The sequence below is a fragment of the Agelaius phoeniceus genome, chromosome 5, assembly GCF_051311805.1.
Source record: "Agelaius phoeniceus isolate bAgePho1 chromosome 5, bAgePho1.hap1, whole genome shotgun sequence".
Classification (NCBI taxonomy): domain Eukaryota; kingdom Metazoa; phylum Chordata; class Aves; order Passeriformes; family Icteridae; genus Agelaius; species Agelaius phoeniceus.
This window is the reverse complement of record NC_135269.1, coordinates 63,431,394-63,452,016: the sequence shown is the minus strand read 5'-3', so window position 1 is coordinate 63,452,016 and position 20,623 is coordinate 63,431,394. Positions and strand designations below refer to the sequence as shown.

Sequence of the window (20,623 nt, the reverse complement as noted above, 5' to 3'; positions counted from 1 at the left end):
TGGAGATGAGTGTTAAAGTGGGACCATTCATTTTTTAGCTGAAGGCAGAAGTGTGATTAGCTTCACATGATCTCTGCAAGCCTAGAAGTCAAGGCTGGACATTGTGGATGGCACAGGTTTATGGATATATTCTCATCCTCTCCAAATATTGCCAAATCTGTTTAGCAGGAAGAGTAAAGGGATGGTGATGGGTTCAGGCCAAGGCTCTGGTGACAAGACAATATAATATGGTGGTATAATACAGGCTTAAATAAATAATAAAAAATATGCTTTGGGATAGTTGCCAGTTGTATATTTATGAATTCAAGCAGTCCAATTGCTTTAAAGTCCAACAAATTAGGTATTTCTCAAATTTTCAAAATAATTTTGTGGGTATTGTTTCTGGATGACAATTATTTCAAACAAATTTCCTGTATAACAAATTAATGTTTGGTACCATGAAAAAAATGTTGTCTGATGAGTTCCTGAATGGAAATAGACACCTAAGTTTTTTTCAGCACAATAATTAATGTAATTAACAATATTCTGGATTCCTTAAATTTTATACAGCATTTTCATATTGTTATTTGTTACATTAAGGTGCTTCTTTGAAAATCATAATACTTCAGCTTCAGCAGTTCAGGAGGATTTTTTTCCCTCATACTGTAATATCTACATATCTACATATCTCATTTCTACAGCTTCTTAAAGAAAAATTAGTGAAAAATGCATTCCTGAAGTGCCATGTCACAAAATATAATTGTAACCTGCCATTTACAGAGTTAATTTTAAAGATGTGAAGCTTGTTTAAAACAAAAGCAATTTTAGATGCAGTATAATAAAATGGATCATGTCTTGCTTGCCTATTTCAAAGAAAAAAAAATAAGGCCTGTATCGAATAGAAGAGAGAATTAAAAAGTATTAAATAGTTCAATTCCTCTTGTATTCTTTTGTGGTTTAAGCTAAAAAGCTGTTTCTTGTCCTGGGGAAGCTCCTTTATAGACAACACATTCCCATCCAGCTGTGGCTCATTGGATTGCTAAGGCAAACTGTTCAGAAAAATTATGAAATTACAGCATTGGATTTTCACAATCTGTAATGGATTCACTCCCTCAGCCAGTATCTCTCATTTTAGACCAAAAGAGGCTGGGGGGGAGGAAGATGTGTTTTAAATTCCTTAAAGATCATCTGGTTCCAGCACCCCTGCCATGGACAGGGGCATCTTTCACTAGACCAGGCTGCTCAGAGCTCTATTCAGCCTGGCCTTAAACAGTTCCAGAGATGGGGTAATATCATATTATTTGAATTAATTCATGTTCAGCTTTCCAATAATGTTTGGGGGCTAAAATCTTGGATATTTTTTTTTCTGTGACATTAGTGTCTTTAATGTCTAAATAATGTAACGTAAGTAATTTCCTTCTCTAAGTATGAGGAGATGAGAGAAAACCGCTTTTTTTCTGGTAATATGTAAGCATATGCTCAGTAATTCACAGAAAAGTCCTGCTTTAGTCAGTGGAAGCAAAGCCTGCCTCAAGTTTCCATTGCCCATAGTAGTGCTTCTTTCAAAATCCCTAGAAAAGTTCCATAACATGAGCAAATTTTGGTTCCCTTCTTTGTCTCTCTGATCTTATTTTGGTCTATATATTAAATCACTGTAGATGTAGGTGAATTTCTTTATTTATGAGGTATCCAACCCTACTTTTATGACTTTTTTAATATCCAGAGAATTGCAGCCCAAAGCAAGTATCTTGCAAGTTATATTTCACCAGCGAAAAATGGTCATAAATTATTTAATCCCTACTAAAACACAGTGTGCTGATGAGGCTGGAGAGAAGGTATTGATACATAGCCAGGTTTTATATGTTGTTACATGTGAGGGCATATGGGCTAAATTCTTTGGGCTTGATTTTTTTTTTTTTCCCACAAATTATTAGATTTGAAAGTAGGAATAGTAAGAAAAGAAGTAATTCTTCACTGAATATTGAGCAGGAATTAGACCAATGAGTAGAATGAAAAGTGGAAGAAGGGAGTGGGATCATCACGCCTGACCAGCCTGGTGGCAGCCACAAAGAGTAAAGCAGGAGGAAACTGGGGACTTTGCAAGGACAACTCTCCTATTTATCTTCCTGACTCTAGAGTAAATTCAGAGAGCAAAATTGAGGCTCGTGGAAGGAGAAGTTGAATTTGTTTCTCTGGATCTCTAAGGGTTTTACTCAGTCACATCCAGCCACTCAGAAGTACCAAGGCACCATTTGTATGCAACACAAAGGGCAAGGAATGGCTACAAAAGTAAAAAGCAATTTGCTTAAACCAGAGTTTCAACTTTGAGAAAATAAAAATGAGCCAGAATTCATGCTCACCTCTATTGATCTGGCTGTGGAACAATATTGTTATTTCTTTGCAAAACACACTGCCTTTTTCTCAGGGGCTTTACTAGTCACGTTGATGAATTAGGAGTCAGAGGGGCTTCTTCTTAATTGTATTTCAGGCTTGCTCTCCAGAAATAATGGAACATGCTCCATTGTTCAGCTCTAAGATGCAACATAATTGGAAAATTAGGTGATGGAGAGATTTTAATAATCTAGGCAGCCATATCTTGGCTATAATATACTATGTAAACATTGTTCTAAAATACTTTTCTAAAGATTAGCTATTCACTTGACAGTATTAATAATTTTAAGAACAATGTGAAAGAATTAAAGATTTGGAAGATGAAGCTCAATTTAAGGAAATATGACAAAAATATTTTGAAGGGTATAAGGTGATATCTTGTAAGATGCTTAAATTAACAGAGTTTTTATTCAAGCTGGAAAGTTTTTGTGAGTAGGAGTCCAACAAAAAAAAAAAAAGCATATTCAGTAATTAATTAAATTAATTCCATGTCCATTGTTCCCTAATTTCCACAAGGGAAGTAAGGGGAAAAAAGTAAGGATGCGAAAAGAGAAAAATATTTTGAGATCCCCACTGTGCAAGTCTCATGCAGAATATCTGACAAGGAACACTGGGGTTGATGTGATGACAAAGAGCTAAAGAGCTCTCCTTGTATTTGTGGAGGTGACAGGAACCATCACATCCCTATTCCACTCTGTTGGGCCAGATCTGAAGTGACTCAGATTGAAGTATTATAGAACAGAAAAGTGGCTTTGCTTATTTTATTTTATTTTTTGTTTAGTGGGGGGTACTGAATGAAATTCTAAAAGATTTATGCTTTGACATTACTATGTTAAAGTAGTAAGTGTGTAGCTATAAAAGCTATCAGATATAATAGTTGTTATTTCTTATAGCCTGAAATATAAAAACTCTTCTGTTTGTATCTCCTACAGCACAGTGTCTCCAGAGCTAACTGCAATAAGATTATTATGCTGTTTACAGATGGTGGTGAAGAAAGAGCACAAGAAATTTTCCACAAATATAATGAAGACAAAAAAGTAAGTGATATATGAAAAATTTTACTGTATGAAATATAACAGCATAAATGTATAAAGTAATTTTTAAAAAACTTATTAGTATTGATCCTTAGGACACTAAAATCTTTTTCAATCTATAACATTTATTTGAAAAATCATGAAATATATTTAATGTTTTACACTTTGTGACTCATTGGTCTCAAGTGATGCAGAAGTATACTGTAAACCATAAAGAACTCAACTTTCCATTGACACTTTTCTGGCATTAGTGTAATCCTGAATTATCCAGCACAAACATAGGTAGTTAAATGATAGGATATATATGTGTATCTCTGTCTCCTCACTGCAAATATCTTCTATGTGCTTTTATTGTTTGCCAGGCAAAGGCAAATGAGAACTCAAGATTAGAATCTGAATTTGAATAGATTTAGGCTGGAACAAACCCACATTTTTCCCAGTGAGGCTAATTATACCTTTGAATGTCTTAGCAAGAAGTGGGATGGCTTTCTGTTGATGGAATTTGATCTGTGGTTAAAGCAGAATTATGGGTTTGACATGAGAATCCCTGGATGAGTTCTCTTGTTTAGATAAAATTGGATTATTAGCTGTGCTGGTTTTGGGTTTAATTTTTGAATCTAATCAAATTTCTGTTCTGGCTTTTGCATACTTAAAGATTTAAAAATGCAGGAATGAAAAATGCATGAAATATATCAGCTTATAAAGTTGTTTCCTATTAAATTTCAGTGCAAACTGTTATTTATTATTATTAGAAGATTTATCACATTCTAAATAGAAATGGAATATGAGCTGGATTCACACTGCAACTAAGCCTTTACCTTTTCCAGTGCCTGGGGTTGTGCCTACATCTGTGGGGTTTTGTGAGTTGTTTTTTGTTTTGTATTCCAAAAAAGCAGCTAAAAGTTAGACTGTGATTCATGAAGGCACTTCACCAGCTGCCATGGATGTATATGCATGAAACAGTGGAAGTATTTCATTGGAAATCTTCATATGGTTGAATTAATCCTTTCAAAAGTAGATCTGGAAATGCAGTGCTCAATTTGTATCTTGACCAGTGATCCAATCACTGACCTTGAATAATCATTTTGTGGCTGGTTTACAGTTGTGCTTCACACAGAATGATATGGCAGGGTTTAGTTCATCTTTGTGTCTGAGTTGAAAGTACTTTTTAAACTCTCAGTTAGGAGAGAGAATGGAAGTCCTGGCCATGTCTGATGCACATGGCTGTACTCTGAAAATACACACAGAGATTCCTCTTCAAATTTGGAGAGTAGTAGATAGATAGTGGTAGCTTTTATCACATTGCAACAACAGCCATCAGCTATTGGAAATACCCCCATAAGGGGGAAGATGTATGATTCATTTCTTATTATATTTTTTCATTTAAGTCACTGTGTTAGGAGGAAAGTGTAGTAAAATATTCAGTCCAAACAACAAAACAGATTTGAGGGCTGAGATTTTTGATCTTAATCACATCATGCTTGATGGTTGATTATTCTGTGAAGTATAATAAATGAAATGTAGGATTTACTAATTTTAAATGGTTATGTTATTGCATCATTTAATACTGTAAATTTTCACTGCCAAGGGTTGGGATGGTTTTATGTATAATGTTATCTATAAAACACGGTACACAGTCACTTTCTTGTTATCTCTTGTGAAGGAAGTTTTAGGGGTTTTATTGCATACAGCAAATGTATAATGGTCACTGTGTGTCTGTATATTGTCATACATAATTTAATGCATTGCCAATGCAAGGCAAGACATATTTTCTACACTTGTTTATGGTCTATGCACCTACGAGTTCAAATCTTAGTAAACTTCCAATTTGTAACTTGTCTAATGAAGCACCGGATTGCTACATATCAGTCCTTGCTGGTTTTCTCCAAGGTGACATTGGAATTGCAGGACCAAGTTTATGCAGGTGGAATTTGAAGAACAATTTGCTTTCCCCTTATCTCTTTCAATCAGGAACAATCCTTGTAGTGTTGAAGGGAAATTCATGGTTGGAGAACATCTAATGAGACTGCACCACTAAATTCTTTTTAAGTCACAATGAAATCTCCCTTATCTCTTTCATAACATTCTAATATTTTTAAAAATAAGCTTTATACAAAATATGCTTGTGATAATGCTCTCCTTAGTAAGGCTACACTTGATTCCATAATGATGACATATGAGCTCTTTTGTTGTTGCCTCTGTATGTAATTCAATGTTTGTTCATTACCAGTAGACAACAGCATAATTGGTAGACACATTCCAACATGAAAAATATGCCTACATTTTTAATCTTCCTAAGTCACAATCACAAATATTGTGTTACCTTCTTAGATTGCAGAGTAGGCTGCTTCCTTATATTAAATGATGAGATTTTAAAGAGATGTGGGTGTAGTTTCTGTTGTCTTTATTGCAGTTAATTTATAATTTAGTTCATAAATATCCAGCGAATTTCAGACTATGTTGATATTTATCATTTGTAGAGGGAATGTTCAATATAAGGAGTTAAAAAGTTTTCACTGCTTTACAGTAGAAGCAGTTCATGGTATAAATATCAGCATATGCATCTTCTTGCCTGCTCTGCATTTATTTGACCACTTGTCTTGGTGTTTTTGCATAAAGCATATAAAAGATGAATCTTTATTGTCTTATGTCACAGTCAGTCACTTAGCACCACTGAGTTGTAAACTTACTTTCTTTTTCTTATACTAACAAAAGACCATTTCTGTAAATCTCTTAATCCTTGTTTCCATCTTCCTGATGTGAAATTTCTTCAGCTCTATAAGTATTTTCTTTTTATGTCAGTTAATTTGTAAATCCATGCCATGAAAGAAGCTTGAGTTTCAGCCCATCAAGTAACATGATTTAGTACACTTGTTTGCAGTGTCCTTGGTGCAACCTTTAAGTAAAATAATGCAATAAACACTTGAAAACTACTAAAAGAGAGCCTAGAATCTAGAAGCTGAAAAGTAGTCCTTTTAAATTCAAATTTTAATCTATTTGAAATAGCATACAGATATATTTAAAATGGTTTTCTGTCTGTATAAATAATTTACAGGGTGAATAAGAGGGTTATTATAAAACTTATGTAACACAGATTTGGGGAGGAACACTTATCTGTGTGAAGAGTAAAATCACAGTTGTGTTTCACCTTTGCATGCCTCTTTCCCTTTATAAAACCAGATTTTATTGTCACATATTGTGACTACATGCTGAGCCTGATATTTAAAAACCGGCATGTTTACCTTTATGGTGACATTTGGGGCACTCACATTAAATGTGTAAAATACCACACATGCTCTACATTTCAGGAATGAGGGTGCTAAATTTCATTTTATTTGTACTCCTCCTACAGATGGCTTCCCTGAAGATAGCAATATAAATTTAATTGAAATGTATGCCCTGTAGGCGTTTATCGTGAGAATTTTGGATCCAGGTTGAAAATAAAAAACCACAGATCTTTGGGGCAAGTTTTCCCCTTGGAATCTGTATTTGGAAAGATTGCTCAACTTATGTGAGTAGGAAAAGACCTTAAACATACCTCATGCACTTTTAGTTGTTTGAAGTTTTGTAGAATGGCAGAGGTTTGTGTGGGTTGGGTGAACTGACCTGACACACAGAGGCAGGGTTAGTCTGACCCCTCAGGTGGGAGCAGAACTATAAATTGGGTCTTATGTCCCATTCTCACAGCATTATCTTCCATAATTAATACAACCTCATTTTTTGTAGATTTTTCTGACAGTATCATTTGAGAGGAAATGATGTGAAGAGAAGTTTTCCATCAACTCAGTTCCATTAAGAATATCTGTGTGTGATGGGCACAGAATTGCTGCTGTGGCAGACATCCCATGGGAGAAGACTCCAGCTTGCTGGAGCTCCCCTGGGAAGCTTAGAGCTGCCACTGACTTCTTCCAAATGGGACACATTCAGCATGTCAATAGAGTGTTAAAATGAAATATTTATAAGAGAGAGCTTGTAAAACTTTCATTAAAAAAAAAAAGCCTCCTACTGTCATTATCGGTGGAGGGAACCATTTCCTTTTTTAGTTTCAATCCATTAGTGCGTAACTGCAAGTCAATAAAAGTAAAATCAAAATTATTTTAATTTAGGCAGTGGTGTATGTATTGTTCTAGATGGCTACACAGGACCATCAAAAAAGTGATGTTTCCACTTTGGGTAGCTGTGGAATTCTCATCAGGGATCAGACTGACCAAACATAACTTTATATGGTCACTTACAGAGCTTAAAACTGAAACAGCATCTTTCACAACACTGGTGGCAGCTTTGAATAGAACTGAACAGCTGTCAGAGAGCACCCCAGCAGGTTTGGCATTTCTGTGTGTGGTAGGCTTGTAACACAGGATATAGCACAAAGTAATTAAATGTTTGAACAAAGCTTGAGCTGGCTGGTTAAACTTGCTCCCCAGCCCCTTTCCTAATCACTTCTGCCTTAAGAATGTGTCACCTTCCAGCTGTTAATTTTACTTTATTCTATGTTCCATGATATGCACAAATGGTAAACCTAAAATATTCTGGGTGAAACTTGGGTCAGTACTCAAAAATTCCATAATCCATTACTTTTTCTGTCAAAGTAAGAAGTGGAAACTGTTATTAGAGTATTCACAGAAGAAGCCTCTTATTCTAAATGCAAATTACCTTTTATTTTTTCTTACCTCTTAGCTCCACTCATAAATTAAGGGCTTGCACTATACCTACTGTCCCAGTTTCTGGATTCCTAACATAAATTAATTCCACTACAATAATGAATTTAAATATACCATATCTTAGTCTCCCTCCTTTGACACTCATTACCCAAATATGCTTTGGTAATAGTCAAGCTGCACAATACTAAGCTATGTAAGTCTTGAGTTTATAAATCCATGCAATAACAGTTTGGGGGGGATGAGGAGGTTAGTGGGGTTTATTTTCTTTTTCATTGTGATATTAGGCACACATTTTTTTCCCTATAAACTTAGGTTTTGAACCACAATTACCTGATGGTTGTGAAGCTCTGTTTCCCTGCTAGGAATCCGAGTTCAGTGATTTTTAAGATAGTCTTTTCCAAAACTACCTGTACATTGTTCTTTCAGCAGTCATCTTCTCAGCTGACCTGCTAGGCCACCGTGTGTCCATGGCCTGGCAATGCTCTTGGGTTACAACAGTCTGCCCATCTTTCCTACACTGTCTTTCACTGACCCCTTTATCTTTAGACATCACCAAACATCCCCAAGCCTTTCTTGGGGACTTCAATAAGGAAGTAATACCCATTATATATATTTTTCTACTTTCTTTCACTTTTCCATTCAGCCATCACATCCCCTGTGCTGTTCTGTGTGTGGACACCTGGGTGAGGTCACTGCAGACTCAAAGAGCTGCAGCAGAAACTGCAGCAGGGCTGAGGGGGCTCTTTTAGAAAGATCTGCTGGCAGAACCTTTTCATGCATGTGTCTGCACACACATCTCCTTGTTGATGTGAGCTCCTCTTTATGCTGCTGTTTCATTATGAGCATGATTCTGGGTTGCCACGTGGCGTTTTTATCTCCCATGCAAGATAAAAATCCATGTGGAGGTGTTGAGAACTGCAGAAGACTAATGAAAGTTTTAATATAGCTTTGTTGAAAAGTAACCTTATCAGTTTTATTAAAGTCATGTGTATCTGTTACATAAAACCCAACTGGCAGCTTGTTCCCTTCAAATTTGGCATGGAGGAGGCTATTTGATACTTCTATTTTTGTTGATCTCCCATTCCAAACACTGTAGTAATAGCAGTTGATTCAGTGCATCACATTGAGGTTGATGCTGCAGATGGCATAAAATGATTAATCAAGGCAACAAGGATAGAATATCAGTTAATATAGAAAGCCCATTATGTTTGTTTTGGGACAAATGCAACAGAGTCAGGCTGCATTTTGCTTATTTATGCAAACAAAAAGCTACATATGGCATAGCTGGTTGAGGCTAGACATCAGAGGGTCTGTCCTGTCTCAGCCTCCCCATACATTAACTGTTCATTCATTCCTGGGAATTTGCAATTCCTGTGAAATGCCTTGTGATTTGATTATGTTCTCCTGTAATTCAAGAATTGAAGGTCTGGGACTTTCTGCAACAAGCCTTTTGATACCTAGGCCATGCCTAATGATGTTTATGTAACCTCTTCTCTAAAGTATCCAGTTCCACAGCTTCCTTAGGTATTTACATTCTTCTCTTTCAACAGCCACCTGGTTCGAAAGCTTTCCTAGATTTCCTTAAGACAAAGTAGGCTTAGAGGGTTTAGGGTTTCTTTTTTCTTTTCATTTTACATTCTTTAACAAGAACAATTAATTCCTATCATAATAATATCCCTTCCATTTCAGGAAAAAATTTCTATGTTGAAATTTTCATCCAAGTTTGCTATGCAGCTTTTGTCTTTTCAACTAAACAAGCTAATTTCTTTCAGATTAATTAAATGTGTATCTTAGATCATATTAATTATTTATTATTTACATCTCTTTTGTGTATAAAGGCACATTGTCAGTCTTGAACAGTGAAAGAAACTTAAGTGGTATCAAGAGAACAGAGCATTTTATATATATATTATTTTTTATTATTAATTTTTTATGCATGTCAGCATTTGGGTAAATATATCATAGAGCATAACTTAAAATTTTGGAACTATGTTATATTATTGAACCATATTTGTTTCTCTGATTTATTCTGAATATTATTTCCCTAGATGTTTGGGGTTTTTTGGTTGTATGTTTTGTTGGTTTCTTTTTTAATAGTTCATCTTCATTCTCATTATCTGTGCTTGATTTTCCAAGTCTTTTTAATCCTACATTACATCAAACTGAATCCTACATTATATCAAACTGTTTCTTCTTGTATACTTAACATTTTCTCCTTCCTAAATTGCCATTTTTCTTGTAATCCTTCATTCTTTAGTTTATCTTCCTACATTACTCATTCAGCCAGCTAATTCTCTATGTTTGTTGGAGTTGGTTTCTTATGGTTTTTTACTGCTATGAAACCTTCCTTTTCTTGTAATAAAAATACTTCTTAATCTTTCACTCAAAGTATTTTCTTTCTCCTAGAGATAATTTTGCCTTAAAATTCAAATATAAATTAACTGTTCTTGGCATCTTCTAGAATAAGAAATTTTCCTAACCTGCTAAAAGATATTCAGTAATTATGTCTCACATTATAAGTTTATCTGCATGACCTTATATAGTTACAGTTATAAATATTTTTTCTATGTTTCTTGTGTTTATTAGGGGAAGTGGAATAAGTAAAAATTGACTGTGATGAGTCAGTTACAGAGAACTAAAACAGAGAAGTTTGAAGTTGTTTTACTGTAAGGGCCACATAAGAGAGGCTCATTTTTCCCTTTCATTTAAAAGTACAAAGAGTGAAGAAAATCTGAAAGTTAAGAATTGTTTTCTACTGATAGAGAAGTCAAAAATGGTGCAAGAAAAAAAATGAATATGATTATGAAGATTAAGAGATGCTTTTATGTAAAATTGCCCATTCTGACATGATTCTGATGACATTTGTATGATCACTGAGTCTAGAGTTTTCCAAAGGTTAACTTTACAACATTGGTTTAAAAATGCCACTTTCTGGGAAGAAACTGCAGAATTTGTCCACTTAGTAGAATATGCAATATAACTAAGGTGGCACAACTGAATAATATTTTTGAAATAATTAACTATTATTTATTGACTCTAAAACTTGATAGAAATCTTAGTTTCTAAATACTGTTTAGGCCATCTCATAGGTGGGTCTTGAGGATTTGTCTGTTAGTAGATGGAAAGGTTTGCCAATGCACAGGTGGAAAAAGTGGACAGAAGGAAGAATTGATAGCTGGGGTCCAAGAGGGAAAGTACAGAATAGGAATCTCTTTGGGGGGCAAGAGAATAAGGGAACAGCTGAAACAAGCAGATGGTGGCACAAGCTGAGTGCATGCAGCAGCCTAAACAGGTGACAGGTTAAGAAGGAAATAAAAATTTCGAAAAATGAAGTTACAATCCATTTGGATAGCAAGAAGTATGTGCTTATGTATGCAAGAAGCATAACAGAGGAAAGGGATGTGAAATGAGAAGCTAGAGTGCAAGTGAAGTAGGTGAACTGTAGATTTCACCCAGGCAAGTACAAACCTTGTGCCAGTTCAATGTAGAGTATTAAAGATTGATGCAGGTGTTGTGAGGAGGGGTTGCTTTTTAGGAGAGAACATCAGCACATGAGATGCAGGAGCTCTGTTTAAGAAGTCTTATCCAGAGTAAGAACTATTAAATGTCACTTAAAAAGTTTTTTTCTAAAGCATTTTGCAAAAAGAAAAGAAATTTCACCCTTTATTTTGAAAAAAAAGAACAAGGGAAAAAGTCATTTTACAAATAGGGAATGAGTCTGCTGGTAAATAGAAAATAGCCCAGTTTCTGCTTAGAAAGTGACTTGAATTCAGAATCCTGATTAATCTCAAAGAAAAGGCCAAAATCTGCTCTGTCATATCTCCAGGAAGTCAGAATTACATTCTCAAACCTTTTGCACCGTACATGATAGAATTTAACATGCAGAATTGAATGTGCTATAAGAATAGGTTGTCTTTAATAGAAGAACAAGAAACTGACTTTGCAATCTTGTACTTGCATGGTGAGGGAAGTATGAGCTTCTAATTATTTTGAGGTTTTCACAAACATTTCTATAGGCTTAAAAAATAAAGCACTAAAAAATAGAGGGGAAAAAAGAACCCCCAAAAACCTCTTTTTTTTTTCAGGAGAGAATCAGTTCCTATATGTAGTCTTTGAATTCTTATCCTATTATGTATCTCCATTCCTCTGTTTCTATATTCAACTTCTGTTTGAAGTCAATAATTTTGGTTTAACTCAAATGCATGTTAGCCTTGTACCAAATTCAAAGTAATATATTCAGTGTTTACTGAGGCTTAGATGGGAATTCTGTCCTTCATAATCTCATCCTTAATCTTGTGCAAACAAAAACATCTAAACCATAATGACCACAGAACCTGGAGTGTCAGCTAAAAATGTATTTTTTTTTATAATTCTGAATTTATTTATACAGAAATTTTTTTACAGGGAAGAATTTGGTTTATTTGTAAGTTGTTTTTTTTAAGCCATCACTTTGAATTGTATACTGCAGTCTGACAATACTGTACTCTCAATCCTGTGTGTAGACAGCAAAAAAAAATAAGCTCAATGCTTTTAGTTGGAAACTTAGTCTGTAGATGCTATTTCATTTGAAAGCAAAAAACAAAGACAAACCCTCTAAGGCAATGTTTGTCTATAATAAATTTCTCTGTAAGAAGCATATTTATAATTAGGGCTGAAGACCTTTTTCCTTATTTCTGTTCAAAAACAAAAAAAGTCTTTGTCAAAAATCATTAAAATCCATTTATGTCACATTATAGACTGAGAAATGGCTAATACCTTGTCACATAAAGTATGATTTATTAGAACAAATTTTCTCTGCTCTTCTCTCTCAGCCATTAGGAATGCAAAATTTAGATCTAAATTCACCAAGAACATTCTGGTACGAAGTGTTCAACACACCAAGGCTTTAGACACCCCACCCCTCCAGGTTGTTTTACCTGTGGATTGCAGGGGAAAATCACTTGTATTTTCTTTCTGAAAATTTCATTCATTTAGCTGATTAGAAAAGAAATGCAAATGCATGAGTGAACTGTGTCATGATTAAATTTGTGTTTATCATTAACAGCCCATGGGGTAGGTGGCAGCTGTCTGTGTGTCTGTACATATCCAATGCTTCTCATAGACAATCCTGAGACTTCAGGTGCACTTTGGCAAGAAGTGCAGCGAGTGGGCATGAGCTGCTTGCATGAATCAGTAGCTGTGAAGGACATTCTCTATTCCATGCATGCACAGAAGCCTCTCTCTCTCTCTCTCTCTCTCAGCCCTGCTCAGGCTCTTGCCAGCTGCTGACAGGCAGCGTTGTCACCGCCTGCCTGTGCCAGTGACGGCCCCAACCTACGAGCAGAGGCAAGGTCAGGCTGCCCTCAGCACAGCCCTGTCTGGCACTGCTCTATTTCCAGCAGTAAACAGTAAATGTTAGGTTTTTTCCCACCTAGAAAAGGAAAACTTGCAGCATTTTCATCCCTTAATCTTCCTCTTCTTAGATACCGTTCTGTTCCCAGGTGAGTCTTCGAGAAAGAACATGTGACAAAGTGTCCTCACCTCTTTGGATGGCACATCCTTTCTAAAGCTTACTGAATCATTTTGGTTTAAAATTTTCATTCTAAAAATGAAAAAGATTGAGATCAAAAACTCATTGTAGAAAATGTTGAGATGAAAAACTTCATTTTACTTGAGGAGACTGTGCAGTACAGAGGACACTGTCTCCTCATCATTATGTAATAGTCCAACATTAAGTGACTGTGAGCATATGGAACTGTGCTTGTACTCCTGTGATACTTCAGGCCCATGAAAGATTATGTCTAAACTAGAATTTTTATGCTCTTTTGAGCATCAGCCAATTCTAAAATTAGACATGAAATTTGTGTAATAGATAATTCCAGAGAGGGAGACTTCTTGTAAATGGATTCCCCTGGAAATAAGGGTTTTAGGGTCCTTCCTTTTCCCACCTACTCTTTTCCCTCCCCTGGTAAAACTGTCTGGCATTTGCAACTGTGAAGATTCAGTCACTTTTCCATGTTGTCCAAGAAATGGAGTAAATGGGAGCAAAAAATTGAGGAAGAAAATATACAAGACCATTTGCGTGGGAAGGAAAAAGGCAGAGTACATGATTAGAATTAATATTTGAAATGGCATATTGAAATATTCCTTTAAGTACTTGGATGATATTTGTAACACTTCTTCCCTGGGATTTACAAGGACAATGAAAAAAAAAAAAAGAAAAGAGGACTTAGTGTCACAATATGAACCGTAAATATCTCTCTAATTAATCCAGTCCTTTCCAGCTGCTCAGCTGCCTCCAAATGTTGTTTTGACTATCAAAGAAATGCCTAAAATTCTTTTAATCCAGAGTACAGTGGGAATTACTTTGTCAACTCCCTTGTCTGGTTCCTGATATGGACCACCAAATTTACAAGGAATTCTCAGAAAAAAAAAGTGTTTTCTTCAGAGAATGCTAAATGATGAGTGTCAGGGAGAAGCTGCTTAGGGAAAGGAGGAATTTAATTGTTTTTCATTTCAACAGGGAGAATTTCCCCAAAGAACCAAATAGATCAACTATTTGAGTAAATACAACATGGGTAGTCCAAGTAAAACATTCAACAGATGAATTGTTAAAAAGATGCCAATATGTTCTTTATCTGAAGTCTGGGAGGGAGGATGAGGAGCTGGAAAATCACCTGATGCACCTGAGTGCTTTACAGGGATTTCTGATTTGGGGTGGGGTGATGAAGACAGCCCTTCTGATGGAAATCCTGGGAGAAGGAATGTGTCCACGATGTGTCCACAACCCTTGAGCTATCTACAGCCACAATTATTCAATATTTTATAGGTTAAAGTGAGTTAAATCTGGGAGGTTTTTGGCCTGTGCCAGCTGGCACAGTCCCAGACAAAGTGCTGGGACTGCACCTGTGCTCCTGTGGCTCCAAAGAAATGGGAAGAGGGAAGGAGCAGTGCTTTGACTTCTGTGTGTGCATGTGGGCTCTGCTGACAGAGCTGCTCTAAAGGCTGAGGAGTGGACCAAAAGCCACTTTTTTGGCAGGGTTGACATAGGCAAGCAAACTCAAACATAAAATTCAAGCACATCAATGTGAAATCCTGCTGGTGGTTTTGGGAGTACAGCCTTTCTCCTTCTTATTGCTGTTCTTAAGCAATGTGTTACACAAAGCTAATAAAACAGAGCTGATTTATACCCACACCCAGAAAATGTTGAGATCAAAAACTTCTTGTTACTTGAGGAGACTGTGCAGTACAGAGGACACTGTTTCCTCATCATTATGTAATAGTCCAACATTGTGTGACTGTGAGCATATGAAACTGTGCTTGCACTCCTGTCATACTTGAGGCCCATCAAAGATTATGTCTAAACTAGGTAAAGAATTAAAGAATCACATCATCAGTGGTCCATTCTATCTCCTTAGGATCAGTTTAGCAGGGGTAGGTCAGCAGGTGTCAGCAGGGAATTTTACAGTTCCATTCTTGCAGCTGTGTGGCAGCAGAGGAAGGGGCAGCGCACATCAGCCCTGCTGTGAGCAGGGAATGAGGGGCTGTGGTTCCACAAGGTGGCACTAAGAAGTTGTAGAACAGTGTGTCTAAATTAGTAGATTGTTTTTACTTCTGTGAGAACGTTAGTTCTGAAATTTTTCAGTATAACTACAGTAGTGTTTTGACCATTAGTCTGCAGTAGAAAATATCTCCCTTTTCATGTAGATATGTTTTCTTTGTGAGGGAATGAAACAAGCTAGGGGGGAAAAAAAACCAACCAAAAATAACCCCTTTTGTCATTTTTGAAACACTTTGCAGTTAGCAAAACATATATCATGGATTTATGGCAGTCACAACTTCCATGAATATGCACCTTTCATTGTATGTGTGTGTGATGTGTTCAGGTATAATTCTCATTTTTTAATTCCTTTCCTAGAATAATTCCTTACAACTACACCATGCTCTTGATCCTATTTCCTCAATATATTAACACATTAAATGGCTTGGAGCATATTATCAGTATAGATATATGCTGATATATATATATCCAAATATATCCAAAGAAAGTGAGATTCTCCAATAATTTCCTGATATGCAATAAGTGTAGTTTTTATTTTAAGATAGAAGGAGGGTTAGCATTAGATTGTAATGTGAGCTGATTTTTAGAGTGTCATTATTTCTTTTTGTTATTAGGCTATAATTACACAGACTATAATTAGACTATGAATTAATAAGCTAGCATTGCAGTTTAAAGTTTGAGATTTAATTGTAGTGAATGAAAGATATTAATGATAGGGAAGATTGCAAATACACATGGAAAGTTTGGAAGAAATAATTTGTTGTGGATGAATGTCTAAAATAGTATTTCCAAGGACCTGCTCTATTTTTCTTTAAATACATGTCTCAGTTAAAAGGTTTTCCTTTGGTTTCAAGGAGACACTTGGACAGTTACATGCCTTGATGAATTCAGAGTATAGAGGGTCACTTATGGAAACACTTGAGTAGTGTCAGATGGATTTTGAAATCCTGTGGGCTTATACTTTCTTCATGTCTATAAATACAAAGATGTCCAGCACGCAATTATCTTTGCATTTAAATATTTGAGAGCTAAATTCTCCTTCTCATTGTTTCTCATGTGGGTTTTTCTTCTCAGTTACCCCAAGTCTACACATATTTTTGGAGAGTACCCACAGCAAGGGAAAGATCTTAATTTATTCATAAATGTAAAAAAATGCAACTTGATACATATCCGCTGGTGTATGATGCCATTATTTTTATTTCCTAATTTGACATTAAAGTGGGAATTCTGCTTTCTGAGTTCTAGACCTTTCAAACTTCAGAACTTTGGCACCTGACTAGTGTCATTCCCTGCTGCTCAGGTCATCTCTGTTTCTTTTTCCCAACTACTATTAATGGAAAAATGCATCAGCAGCCCGACAGTTACATACAAAAGCCTGAATCTCCAATTTCTGAACTTTCTTGAGCCTGGCATTCAAAGCTGGGGAAGTTATGAATGTGCTCAAACTGAGAATCATGAACTCATCCCTCTTTTTGTGCGAGTACTGAACTCTCATTTATAAGTTTAGTGGCACCACTGTCCCAGTAATTTAGAAAAGCTGGGCCTTAGGGCTGTGTCACAAGAAAACCAGCCTTACTTGCAGGAGTGAACCAGACAGCTCTGTCCAAACCAAGACATGATCCAGGGCCAAGGTGCAGGCTGCAGAAATGTCCAGTTATCCAAAACTGCTGTTGTTAACAGCCCCAACAGAATGGCTCCTGGCCTGTGGCAGTCAATTTTTTAGTAATGTCAGTGTTCAGTTCAGTGATAGCATGAGCTAGGGCTTATTCCCAAAAATTCAATAGTGGGATGACCTGAGATGAGGGCTGGGCAGGGAGGGAGGATGGCACTGTGGTGTGGCCATTCAGATGTGAGCCATACTGTGCCACTTGCCCTCATGGCCTGAGAAGGAAAATGGGTTATGTCCCTTTCATGTAATGCATAAAAGTTGGCTTAAGGGATCCTGAAACTGTCCTCTAGCACACGGTTGTGAGTCTTGCCCCTGCTGTTAAGCTCAGAACTTCTATTTCTCTTCTAGAAAGAAAAAAAAAAAAAATTGCTTTACATTTACAGCTCTAACCTAAATAGTTCAGAACTGTGTCCCTGGATGTCCTGAATTGGGAAGTTCAGCATGACAGATTATTAGGCAGACTTTAGGTGACTCTCTGTATTTGGCGTGTCCTATTAGTTAATCCTAGGTGGTTTCCTAATTAGTATATTGTGATTTCAGATTGTCCTCTGCAGTTCTGTTCTCAGCTCAAATAAGTCATAAATGTCTTCTGTTCTCAGTTAACTCACAGCAGAATCCAAAATCATCTTCAAATTTCTGTCCACAGATGTAAAAATGCAAGGAAAAAAATGCATTCACAGTTTTAGCTGGGGCAGCTGGAAAACTACATAACATCTCCCTGGCCTACAGCACAAAGCACAAAACTGACTAAGTGATTTAGAAGCTATACTTACAAGAGATTTAGAAGGCAGAATGCATAATGGAAAATAGAAGAGCAGTTCTATGATTTTATTCAGAATGCAAGGCTTCTTATGTTGTCCTTTTATTTCAGAAGTGTACCTATTAAATATAAACTGCAATCGATTTTTCCTCATCTCTGATAATTTGTAAACCCATTACTGGGAAAGATAACTCCCTGGGTCATGCTGAAATTACTGAATTATTTATTTCCCTTTATCACAGTTTTCCTTGTTGTATTGTAAAAAAGATTATCTGTGAATCTTCACCTGCAGCTATAAAGGCCAGAGTAAAATGTTCTGAAATCTTACTGTCATCATGAAAACTAAATTTGAATGATTTGATGAGCTCAGTTTTTGGTCATAGTTTGTTTATTTAGTGGTACAGAAAGATGCACTCTTTACATGCTAGGCATAAAATGACAGGATTCATCTTGCCTGCATCCAATTAAATGAATTAATTGTATAGCTCTCTTGGTATCTGGTAAAATAGACATATATATCTCCAAAAGTCAATTAATCTTTTCATAAACAGAGAAGTGAAGAGATGCACAAATTTGTTTTTGAGAGCTCCCTCATTCCAGTAGCAGAGAATTTAAGACAAATAATTTATCTATCAAAAAGTGTGCATGTCTTCCACTCTAAGGGGTATGCAGAGTGGATACAGTCCTTTTAGGCCTAACAGGGGAGTTAAAATGAGATGACCTTAAATTTCTCTTCCAGCCAAAACATTCAGTGATTCAAGGATTCTACATTGTCTACACACATAATCAGTACCCTAAACAGCAAGTGCATTGTGTTTAACTACCCCTTTGAATTAACTTCAGTCAAGCCTTAATTTTTTTGTAATACTCATAACATGATATACCCAAAGGGAGCATCTAATTTAATCTTTCTTAATTTTATTCCAATTCCAAAATGAAGAAATAAAATACATAAAAAGCAAATGAGATCTGTAGGGAAAACAGCCTTTTCATAGATACTCCTTCATTTTTGTCTTCACCACAACTCTCTTGAGTGCCATTGTCCCAAAAAATCTGTAGTGGTCAAAGTCTTTTTTACTCACCTTGGTGCTTATGATCTTATTCCATGAGAAAGAAATACAAATAAATAGCAAATTAATTTTATAATTCTACAATTATATTTTCTTCAATAAAGTACTTCTTCCTCTGTTTTTTTGTAGAATTCTTTTCTACCTATCACTTGCTGTGTTTAGGAGTTGGATTTTTGTATGTATTCCTTTGCTGTCCTTCATAGGTTCCTAGGATAAGCCATAAGTGACTTGCAGAAGTCTCTAGTTCAATATCAGGCCTAAGATCAGGCCAGGTTGCTCAGGGCCAGATCCAGGCTGGTGTTTCAAACCTCCAAGGAGGCAGATTTACAACCTCACTGGGCAGCCTGTGCCACTCACATCTGTTGCTAGTTAGTATAGTCTTCTGCTATATACTGTAAATTATTATAACAAAGATTTTTTTTTTCTCCCTACAGTTAGTCTCAGTGAGGAAAATGCAGATAGTTTTGAACTCCTTTGCTAAAAGTTAGGACTTTTTTATTTCAGAACAATTTCAAGACAGTGCCTGGATGGGCTGGCAGGGCAGGCTGGTGCCCATCTCTAGTTCTTCTCAATTCTAAGGGTTGAAGTTTTCTAGAAGAACTTAACTTTAAATAGTTCCATTGAAAATCAGAAAGCATGACAGCTCCTATTTGTTTATCTAATTTTTCCATTAATTTTACTGCCTTGGACGTTATGTTTCTTTATGAAGAGAATAAATAGATCTGCCTTGAGCCAAGGTTGCCCTTTCCCTAGGAAATGGGTTGGGGAACACAAAAGTCCATCCATCCCCTAGTGAGGGTGGTGGAGAGGAAATGTCATTGCAAAACCACCCAGAAACTGCAGTTTACCCGGACCCAAGAGGCTGCAGAGAGGCAGAGAGAAGCAATAACCAAGCCTCAGTGGTGATGGAAAACAACTTCTGGGGATCAAAGACGACTTGGCAGTTTGCTTCAGCTCAGAAACCCACTTGGTTAGGCAGAGGGAGAGGTGCTCATACCCCTTGTGCCTGATCCAGTTGCCTAAAGTATTCTTAGTCGTAAATTCCCTATTAAAAGTAATTAAATGTTTAAAAGTTTTTGGGTTTTTGGGGTTTTTTTTTTTTTGGTTTGTTTTGTGGGGTTTTTTTTAATTCAATACCCTACTGTCTTCTTTGGAGAGATAAGGAAAACATATAGAAAAGTACATCTCAGTACTTTGGCTGACTCTTGGTCCTATTGCAGAAAATTTAGCAGAGAGCTTTTTTTTTTTTTGCTAAAATTGGCTTGTTTAATTTGACTTGCTGACTCATTTTTCCAGCTGGTCTGTCATCCTACTCAATTCCAGATGAGGCAATAGGAAAAAGAATACTCTTTTGAATATCCCACCCTCTTGCCAAACCAAGTAACAATTAAAATCTCCAATTTTCATTGCAGTTCTTTATCTCTGTTAATTATCCAAGGAACAGTAAATCAGATATATTGTCTCCTGCTTGTTGTCAATAATTTAAATTCTAAATTCTTTATAGATTTGTTGCAGATTT

At 36.1% G+C, this 20,623-nt stretch overlaps 1 protein-coding gene across 3 annotated transcripts in view; it reads left to right on the top strand.

Annotated features, from left to right (window-relative positions):
* CACNA2D1 (calcium voltage-gated channel auxiliary subunit alpha2delta 1) overlaps positions 1-20,623 on the top strand; it is a 366,353-nt gene that overhangs the window by 286,736 nt on the left and 58,994 nt on the right. For all 3 annotated transcript variants that reach the window (XM_054631736.2, XM_077179149.1, XM_077179150.1), the window contains exon 12: positions 3,303-3,407. In XM_054631736.2, coding sequence (XP_054487711.1) covers positions 3,303-3,407 — 105 coding nt within the window. The remainder of the gene's footprint in view (positions 1-3,302; positions 3,408-20,623) is intronic.